At 49.2% G+C, this 10,769-nt stretch overlaps 1 protein-coding gene and 1 pseudogene across 1 annotated transcript; one reads left to right on the top strand and one right to left on the bottom strand.

Moving 5' to 3' along the window:
* Positions 1-747: 747 nt before the first annotated feature.
* Positions 748-3,512, top strand: LOC132490515 (elongation factor 1-alpha 1-like; annotated as a pseudogene).
* Positions 3,513-7,689: 4,177 nt separating this feature from the next.
* RTP1 (receptor transporter protein 1) lies at positions 7,690-10,509 on the bottom strand. Its single transcript, XM_060100118.1, is given in 2 exon segments — positions 7,690-8,209; positions 10,238-10,509. Coding segments are annotated over 2 exon segments (792 nt in total).
* Positions 10,510-10,769: the final 260 nt, after the last annotated feature.

The following is a 10,769-nucleotide window of genomic DNA, read 5'->3' as shown; positions in this document are numbered from 1 at the left end:
TCCCACTAAACCCTCCCATGTGGCCCAGACTTGCCAACAGGATCCCAGACAACAGAATCCTTCCTTTAAACAATTCCAACAACAGCTCCCTTTGCTCTGAGTTTGCCTGTCCGAGGCCCAAATCCATATTGGCGGTCTAGGCCTCCCATTAAGTCTTTTTATTTCAGTGTATTTCATCATTACGAAATACTTTAAACATACAAAACAAAACAAACAAGATACAAATCCACATCCTGCTCAGACCTGATGAAACAACAAGGGACGCAGGGGACATGGACAGGATTCTAATTCAAGAAGTAAGTTGGTGCCATGAGACAGAAGGTGCTATGAATGCGTGGAAAGAGTTCTGAAACCTGACCCTGAAGACGTGGGATCCAGCCCCAGCTCTGCTGCCTAATGGTTCTGAATGCTCAAGTGGGTCATGCTCTCTGTGCTCAGTTTCCACAGTCCCCCTCCAGTTTCTCCTTCTTTCCAACCTCTATACATGGATAGCCCCAGGGCTCAGTCCTGGGCCTCCTGTCTGTACTCTCTACCCTCAGTCCCTGAGTAATCTCATCTAATCTCATAACATTTAACATCATTGAAATGCTAATGACTTCACTTGCATCTCCAGCTTGGTCCTCTCCTCTGAACCACAGGTATGAATATTCAACTGCCTTAGCATTTCTTGTGTTCAGTGTCTAACAGGATGCCCAAAAAGCATCTCAGACTTCACATGTCCACAACCAAGCTCCTGTTATGGCCCCCATGTCTGTTCCTTACACAGCCAACCCCATCTCAGAAAATGGTAACTCCACTCTTCCAGTTGACCTGACCAAAAATCTTGGGGCATGTTTGATTCATCTTTCTCGCACACCATACATCTGAGTCATCAACAAACCCCCTCAGCTCTACTTTAAAATACAGCCAGATTCAATCCCAGTTGCTACCATCCTGGTACAGGTCTCCACCCAGGAACAGGCACTATCCCCTCTTTGCTGGATTGTTGCAGGAGCCTCCTAGCTAATCTTTCCTCTTTCATTCTTGTCCCTCTGTGGACATTCTCAACACAGTGACACTAAATTGGATTACATCACCCCACTGCTCAAACCCTCCAATGGCTTCTTGTCTCATTTAAATCAACAACCAATGTCCTGATGACCTATGGCTTATATGCTCTGACCCCTGTCCTCACTTAGTAATGACTACTAAGCCTGAACTTCATTCCAGCCGCATTGGCCTCCTCATGGTTCAACATTCCAGGCTGCTCCTACCTCAAGGCTTTTGCACATGCCCTTTGCCTTACTCAGTTCCTTCATCTTTTTTCAAATGTCACCTTCTTAGTGAGACCTTCCCTAGCTACCTAATCTAAAATTGTAACTCCATCCCCTGCCCCTCCTGTCCCCCTTGCCTACTTTATTCTTCTCCTTAGTACTTAACACTATCTAGTATACCACACAGCTTACTTATATTGTTTGCTGTCTAGTTTTTCTACTATCCATAAGGTCAGTGATTTAGTCACTTTGCTCTCCACTATATCTCTAGCACCTAGAACAATGCCTGGCACATAATATGTACTCAATAAACATTTGTTGAGTGAATAAATCTTGAAAATAGGGAATATCTTATTATGTCCTCAAAATAATACTCTAAGCCTATTAAGATGGGAGTGAAGAATTATTGGGCTTAGAAGTGAAGGGATAAGACACAGACTGATATTCCAACACTACCACCCAAGTCCTTGTATAAGGTGACACCTCTCAAGGTAACTGCCTTTCAAAATGTGAATACCTTTGGAGAGAGGTTGAGTCAGAGTAAGATGCATAAATCAATTTGCTCCAGAAAGGAAAGGAAAGGAAGATGCTATGGACATTCAGATAAGAAGGTCCAACCCCAAGCTGACCTAGGCAGACTGAAATCTTGGTGTAACAACTAGATGGCCTATTAGAGGGGTCAGGGTCAGGGCACTATCCCAAATGCCCGAGGACAAAATAAGACTTAGCAGCTTTATCGCAATGGGCTTGCCTCCAGGACCCAGGTGTCATGAAAACCACCACTAAACCTAAGCAAAAACGGGAAAGGAGAAGACCCACATCAACATCGTTGTCATTGGACACGTAGATTCGGGGAAGTCTACCACTACTGGCCATCTGATCTACCAATGTGGTGGGATCGACAAGAGAACCATTGAAAAGTTCGAGAAGGAGGCTGCCGAGATAGGAAAGGGCTCCTTCAAGTATGCCTGGGTCTTGGACAAACTGAAAGATGAACGCGAGCGTGGTATCACCATTGATATCTCCCTATGGAAATTTGAGACCAGCAAGTACTATGTGACCATCACTGATGCCCCAGGACACAGAGGCGTCATCAAAAACATGATTACAGGCACATCCCAGGCTGATTGTGCTGTGCTGATTGTTGATGCTGGTGCTGGTGAATTTGAAGCCGGTATTTCCTAGAATGGGCAGACCTGTGAGCATGCCCTTCTGGTCTACACTCTGGGTGTGAAACAACTAATTGTTGGAGTTAACAAAATGGATTCCACTGAGCCACCCTACAGCCAGAAGAGATACGAGGAAATTGTTAAGGAAGTCAGCGCCTCCATTAAGAAAATTGGCTACAACCCCGACACAGTAGCATTTGTGCCAATTTCTGGCTGGAATGGTGACAACATGCTGGAGCCAAGTGCTAACATGCTGTGGTTCAAGGGATGGAAAGTCACCTGAAAAGATGGCAGTGCCAGTGGAACCACACTGCTTGAAGCTCTGGATTGCATCCTGCCACCAACTCGCCCAGCTGACAAGCCCTAGAGTTTGCCCCTCCAGGACATCTACAAAATTGGTGGTATTGGCACTGTCCCTGTGGGTTGAGTGGAGACTGGTATTCTCAAACGTGGCATGGTGGTCACCTTTGCCCCAGTCAATGTGATAACTGAAGTGAAGTCTGTTGAAATGCACCATGAAGCTTTGAGTGAAGCCCTTCCTGGGGACAATGTGGGCTTCAATGTCAAGAATGTGTCTGTCAAAGATGTTCACTGTGGCAATGTGGCTGGTGACAGCAAAAATGACCCGCTGACGGAAGCAGCTGGCTTCACAGCTCAGGTGATTATCTTGAACCATCCAGGCCAAAGCATTGCTGGATATGCACCTGTGCTGGATTGTCACACAGCTCACATTGCCTGCAAGTTTGCTGAGCTGAAGGAGAAGATTGATCATCATTCTGGGAAAAAGCTGGAACTCTTGAAATCTGGTGATGCTGTCATTGTTGATATGGTTCCTGGCAAACCCATGTGTGTTGAGAGCTTCTCTGACTATCCTCCTCTGGGCCATTTTGCTGTTCGTGACATGAGACAGATGGTTTCTGTGGGTGTCATCAAAGCAGTGGACAAAAGGCAGCTGGAGCTGGCAAGGTCACCAAGTCTGCCCAGAAAGCTCAGAAGGCTAAATGAATATTATCCCCAATACCTGCCACCCCAGTCTTAATCAGTGGTAGAAGAATGGTCTCAGGACAGTTTGTCTCAATTGGCCATTTAAGTTTAACAGCAAAAGACTGGTTAATGATAACAATGCATGGTAAAACCTTCAGAAAGAAAGAAAGGAGAATGTTTTGTGGACCATTTCTTTTGTGTGTGGCCGTTTTAAGGTATCACTTTTTAAAATCAGTACTTTTTAATGGAAACAACTCGACCAAAAATCTGTCACAGAATTTGAGACCCATTTAAAAAGTTTAACGAGAAAAAAAAAAAAAGTCTAAGCAGCAGTTTTTGAGCAACGTCAGAGCTAGCAGGGAGCCTTCAGTTCACCTTACCTCTTTGCTTTACAAATGAAGAAACTGAGACCCAGGGGAGGGGAAAGACCAGATCATCCAAGGTCAGCAACCTACATGCCTGGATATTGGCTAAGCCAGGGCTGAAACCCAGGTTTCCAGCCCTCAGGCCAATGAGATTTCTATACCACAACCACCAACCCACCAGCCCTCACAAGGCCCTGTCACAAAAGAGCCATATAGCAGGCAGATTTCACTTCCCTGATGCATGTGGCAGTACCCACGCAATGCCGAAAATGATCCCAAAGGAAATTTCTTAGCTGGGAGTCCTGCAGAGAACCAGAATGGGACTTGGAAAAGAACTAAATTCCTTCTGGGGTATTTCAGCCAATGGGAATGGAGCCCAGAAATCACTGATGTTTTCTGTTTGGGGAGATTTTTTAAATAGCTATCTTTGAAGAATGAAGAGTGGCTACCATGCTGCTGGGAAAATGAAGTCATTGCTTTGCAAGATATATGAGGAGAAGAAAAGAAACGATGCTACATATATTAAAATAAACTAGTTCTAACTCTTGGACTGGGAAGTTAACCCTTGCCTTCCATGTTTTTTCCTAAAGTATTTACCAACAGAACTGAAATCACAAAGAGAAAGCCCTCCAGGACTCAAAGGGGAGGCTGCCAATTGAAAGGAAAAGGAGAAGAAAGAAGAAGATGAGCATTCAATCTCATCAGAAAGAAGAGAATGAACATGGGCTTTGTATCTGGAATGTCACACATAGTGTGTTATTTATTCCTTACAATAGCCCTCCGTGGCAGATCGATTATTCCCATTTCAACGAGGAGGAAAACTGGGGCTCAAGGAGCTTAACTAATTTGCCTAAGACCATACAGCTAGTAAGTAGCAGAACTAGGACTCAAGTCTTTCTTAACCCCAGATTTCATGATCTTGCCTTACTCCACGCTGTGCAGTGCAGCTCAACTTTCGTACTTTCTCTAGTACTTCAGTTTCTTCTCCATAAAATAAGGGCACTCAATCAAGACATCTCTAATCTGTCTCACAGCAAGTCATCCTTAGTTGGTGATCTTCTGGGTTTGCAGGATTCCTGAGCCCCAAGAAGAGTTCTCCCATTGGGCTGTTCCTCCATCCTGCTGAGTTTGAAGGAAGTGATCAAGGCAGCACTGCTTGCTGACCCTACACTAAGGATTGCAGCCTCTGGAACACCAATTCAAGTGCCTGTAGGTCTCCTCCTGACTTGAACATCAAAACCAATGCACAGAAGCACCAGTGGGAGAGGCTTGGGATCCTGGAATGTCCCTGAGGAGTTTATTTATAAAACCTAGGGTACATCTAACAAGGTCATCATGTGGCATGTAGCCACGTGTGCAAAGAAAGAACTGCCCTAGAGAAGTCTTTGCCAAGACAAGGGCTAAGCTGTGGATAAGCCTAGCAAGTATAAGGGACAATAAGGGAGACAGAGGAGGTGTTTGTAGATTGTAGACATCTTCCTACAGAGCAGGAAGAAGCTTAATGCTTTAGGAAAGAGTTCTGGAGTAAACCCAGTCGAGGGTTGGACCCTTGCTCTACCAATACCTGGCAGTGGGGACTGGAGTAAGTCACTTCCAAGCCGTGATCACACTCTAGCAGGGAGTATAGCTATAGACAAGTAATTACAACCAAGCTTGATAAGCATCTAGCAAGGGTGGCAGAGCTCAAAATTGGAGATTCTCAGAGCAGGATAAAGCCATGCAGCAGGTGGTCAGGCAGGAGCAGGGAGGTTTGAGGGAGGGTCAAGTCCCCAGGGAGCGAGTGGGGAAGCTGTGCCCAAGTCCTAGAGCATCCAAGGCAGGTCATCAAGGAAGATCTCTGGGCTCATTATTATAAGCCTGGGTGCGGAAGGAAGCCTATTCCTCAGTTAGGAGGCATTACACCAGGCAGCTCAGGTGGATCACCTGGGGGTCTTATTCTAATTTCAGATGCTCAGACCCCACACCCAGAAATTCTGATTCTGCTGGTCTGAGGTGGTGGCTAGGCACTGACATTTCTTTAAAGGCTTCCCAGGATTTCTGAAGTCCAAGGCTGAGAATATCTGCAGTAAGCAGAGATCTCTGAGAGACACGGCCTACCCCTTAGTGCTCGCTGGATCCCAGCACCCAAATCAGGCCTTGCCAGAGAGAAGGCACTCAGGATATGCCTCCTGGATAAAGGAATGAATACTTGTGTATGTGAAGCAAAGGAAGTCACCAGGCAGTTACTAGAATCAGAGCAAGGGCAAGAGTAAGACTAACCTTATGCTGAGTCCCCTGGATGGCTGACCAAGGGCCGCCTGAATCCCTCCTGACTATGTACACGGTTGGCCCAGACCTTGAAGCTGGAGTTAGATCAAGCTTTATATAGGGACCCCAGAAAGGGGAGAGAGAGGATGGGAGAGGTGTCCAACAGCCCATTACAGATCAGGGACACTGGTGAATCCCAAGCACACAGTAATGACTACTAAGCCTGATTGAAGAAATCCCATCTTTATTAAAGTATCCTGTCTTTATATAAGTGGCCCTCCTCCCTCCACCACTACAGACGGTGGGTGGTGACTTCCCATTAGAAAGGGGGGCAGTGGGGGAAGGAGAAGGAGTCAAGTTATTAACAAAGGTGAGGTGGACGAGGACCCTCAAAAGTACAGGGTGGTGCCCCACTTCCTGCTTTCTGCCTCCCCTCCCCAAATCACACTCTGTACCCCTACCATCAGAAAGTCTCCTCTCCTCCCTTTCTACACCATATGGCATCCCATTTGAAGGCGATTAGGATTCTCCCACATATCTATGCACTCCTCTAGGACAAAACACTTCCCATCTTTCATGCTCCCTCTCTTACTAATGGCCCCCCATCCCTGTGGTTCTAGGTGGACAGCTGATCTTTGGTGAGCGGGCCCATGCCTAGTCCATATGGGGAAGCCTCTCAACGAGGGTTTCAACAAATAGCCCAAGAAGCCAGGCCCCTCTTCCTGTATTCTGACCATCAGAACCACTGAGAATCAGTCCGACTTGGTCCCTGAACTCTGAACACTCTTCACTATAATGGAGAGTCATTATATTTGTTTCCTAGGGATTTTGTGCTTTGCTTCTAACATTCTACCTTCTGAACCTCTCCTAACTTCTCTGATGGTTCATGTGCAGTGGGTGGGAAGCCTAGCTCTATGGGACTCCACCCCAAGCACCATCTGGGCACCAGACAGGCCCCAGAATCCACCCTGAGTGGAGGGAAGCCAGAAACTGGGAGTGTGGAAAACAGAAGCAAGGGACCCTGTGTACCCAGGAACAAAGGGGCAGCCTAGTGCCTCCACCTCTCTCCCTTCAAGAGGCACCTCTGCTCTGTGCATGGAGACGGAGCTATGGACGAGACTCATACACCAGGCAGAGGCTAATGTAAGGCTGCATCTCCGGATGCGGGCAATAATGAGGGGTAGGGCTGGGGTTAATGAGAAAGCAAGGAGGAGCTCATTGCTGTGGAAAGGCCCCTTGAGATCACACCTAGCCCTGTAATTTTCAAACTTTTTAAATGCAGTTGGACCTTTTTCATACAAAACTCTTAAATAATCTCCATCTAACATGGAGCTGCTCTAGAGGAGAAGGTAGGAGTTGGGGATGGGTGGTTTGACCATGATGGGAAATGCACTCACTCACCCCTTCCAAATCCAGAAGCCCCGAAGCACATATGCAGAACGTTGGGGTCCTGGGCCTCACTTTGAAAAGCCAATGATCTAGCCCAAACCCTTACTTTTATAGATAGAAAAGCAGGGTGATTTGTCCTGGGTCCCCACTGAGTCAGTGCTGGCACTGGCACTAGAACTTATCCCCACTCCCAACTCGGGTCTCTCTTCACCCCCTCCCACCAGTTGGCTGGCCTCTCAGGCCTTGGGCCCCTAGCATCCACCTGGGCCCAACAAGGGAATCTTAGACGGAGCTGTGGAAGGAGAACTGCAGGTAGATGATCAGCAGCAGGACCGTGACCCAAAACAAGCACCAGGGGATGGAGCAGAAATTGCAGCCAGAATCCGCCTCGGCCTGTGGCTTGGTGGGGCTGGGAGCCCGGGAGAAGGTGTAGGTTGTCGCCTCCTCCTCCAGCAGCTTCTCGCTGGGCTTCCAGTGCACGATGCCCTCCTGGCAGGCCTCGCAGAACTCTCCGCGGTGCCGCCGGCTGTCTTGGCGGCTGGCCACGTGGATGCGATACTGGCCGCCGCGCTCCCCGTAGCACTGCTCGCGCAGGCTGCTGATGAGGTTGTCCACCAGGCTCCCGATGTTCTCCTCCAGCATGCTCGACTCGTCCAGCCGCGCCGTGCCGCACTCGTAGCACAGCTGCTTGAAGACGCGCATGCGCACCGAGCCCGCCCGCCGGGCGCGGTCCAGGTACATGTGGAAGAGGATGACCACGTGGGGCGACTGCCAGGTATGCCAGCACCAGGAGCAGTGGAACCTGCGGAGACGAGGAGAGGCAGGAGGAGAGGACGGAGTGGAGGCGGTGGAAACAGATCCAGGAAGGAGGTAAGGGGCAGTAGGCAGAGCCTGGAGGTAGAGGTGTTGTGTTTACGGCCCCCTGGGTTTCATGAGCTTTCCCCAGGTGGCTTCCCAGCCCGCCCCCTTGTGTGCTCTGCTAGGAGCAGAGTAGGCGCCTCAGGAGGCAGCTGGCATTCAGCAGCGCTCTGCCATCACTGGGCCCCCCTCTGTGCTCTGCAGAAGCCTCAGTGCCCTCCATTTCAACGCCCTCGGGCCTTGCCTTTGGGCCTTTGGCTCTGGGCACCTTTCCTCATCTGTAAAATGTGCACGTTGCACTAAGAGTCCTTCCTGCTCAAATATCCTTTGAGTCTGATAGCAGGGATGGCCCGCGCCACAGAGAAAACGCAAGCTCCATCCACACACTCTTTTTTTTTTTTTTTTTGCGGTACGCGGGCCTCTCCCTGCTGTGGCCTCTCCCGTTGCGGAGCACAGGCTCTGGACGCGCAGGCTCAGCGGCCATGGCTCAGGGGCCCAGCCGCTCCGTGGCATGTGGCATCCTCCCAGACCGGGGCACGAACCTGTGTCCCCTGCATCGGCAGGCAGATTCTCAATGACTGCGCCACCAGGGAAGCCCTATCCACACACTCTTACCTGTCAACACTGACTATGAACTGGCTAGACCCCAATCCAGAGAAAATGACACCATTATCAATTCTCAGCCTCTGGGCCGGTGCCAGGGTTAATGTATCTGAAGGCCTGGAAGTGGAGGCAGTTCACGCCCAGAGTGAGCTAACTGGGGCCAGCTGGGGTTCTCAGCTCATCAGCCAGGTCGGGAGGATGCACAAGCCCTCCCCACTCAGCCCCACAAGCCTTCCAGGTCTTTGAGAAGCTGCTGGGCCCTGACAGCGAGTGTCCAGTCCTTTGCATCCCTGCCATCAGCTGGTTAAGGGGCTCCACATTTCCATTCTCATCTCTTCTCGTTTACTCACACCCTTTGGGGACTGTTTCCCCTCTCCCAAACTAGACTACAAAACTTGGAATGGAAAATATCAAAACTGGAGGGACCTTAGAAATCACCTAATTAACGCTTTGTTTTACTCTGAGGCAAAGAGAGTAAAAAGCTGTATACACAGTGAGTTAGAGGCAGAGCCAGTATCCAACACCTAACAGGTACCCAGCAGATGTTTCTTGAATTGCATAAATTGAACTAGAGAAGGAAGGAAAGCCTTGCTTCTGACCCCCAGGCTGCACCACTCAGCCTCCAAATCTTACGTCCCCTAGGTAAGTCTTTACATAATCCACCCATGGACAAGAGTGCTGGAAAGTCATCTCAGACATTACTGTGCCTATGAATCACCTAGGGACCTTGCTGAAATGCAGATTCCGATTCAGCAGGTCTAGAGTGGGGCCCAAGCTTCTGCATCTTTAACAAGTTCCAGGTGATGCTACTGATGCTGGTCCATGAACCAAGAGGCAAGGATCTATGCTACCCCTCCTTCCACAAGTGGGGAAAGTGAGGTCCAAGAAGGAAACTGAATTTCCCAAAGGTCATAAAGAGTAGAGCTAGTTTCCAGCACACCTCAGGTGTTCAATATTTTATATTAGGTTAAGCTGAATTAAATAGATGGAAACTGAACTGTTCCAGGACCAGAACATAGGTCTCTTGACCCACAAGCCCCCCCTTCTCTTGGCTTTCAATTGTGTTAAGAGGTTATTAAAATATAAAAATATGTAAAATACCAGCATTTGGAACGAATAAATATATTCCACCTCTTTTTCCAGAAGGGGAGACTATGACTCAGAGAGGGAAAGTTACCAGGTGCTCAGCAGAAGAGCTGGAATCAAACTTAGGTGTCCCAACTCCCAGTAGCTACTCTTTCTCTGCCTCCCAGTCTGCACTGGGCCAACAGCAAGACTGACCCCTAGCACCTGGGTTCCCCATGTTTCTGTCTTCTTGGAAGGTGTCCCAGGAGCTGCCTGTAGGGCCCCTACTTCCTGGGCTACTCACCTGCCTGAGGCATGCAACTCCAGGTACTGCTTCCAGCCTGGGGCTAGCACATTGTGCTTGAGGTTGGGATCGATGATGAGGTCCCAGCTGTCAGCTGGCTTTGCCTCCTCCATCTTCTCGTAGAAGATTTTCTTCCATTCACCTGTGGTCACACTTTTACACATGGTCTCGTCAGTGGCGAGGGAGGGCGAACTCCACTTGAGTGAGAACACGGGAAGTGAGGGCAGGTGCAAGGCAGGTCAGCGCAGTCTCCACGGTCTAAAAATCCTCATCAGTAGGACCGGGAGGAAGCAGGACCCAGCTCCCTCCTTTGTCCGCAGTGGAGCCTGTTTCCACGGCAACCAGGCAGGGAGCCAAGAGACAGAGGTTGGGAAGGAGGGAGTCTCTGAAGGGGTGTTTCAGGGCCCCCAAACTGAGGCTGCAGAGGCAGGGTTTGGGATCTAAGTGACCCTAGACAGGGTGGGGGGCCTGAAAGGAGGCTGAGCTTCAGACCGTCTCACTCTGGCCTGCCAAGGGCATGCATGAGGACCTG

Source organism: Mesoplodon densirostris, chromosome 5 (genome assembly GCF_025265405.1).
Source record: "Mesoplodon densirostris isolate mMesDen1 chromosome 5, mMesDen1 primary haplotype, whole genome shotgun sequence".
Lineage (NCBI taxonomy): Eukaryota > Metazoa > Chordata > Mammalia > Artiodactyla > Ziphiidae > Mesoplodon > Mesoplodon densirostris.
The sequence above is the reverse complement of the archived record's forward strand: the minus strand, read 5'-3'. Positions and strand labels throughout refer to the sequence as shown.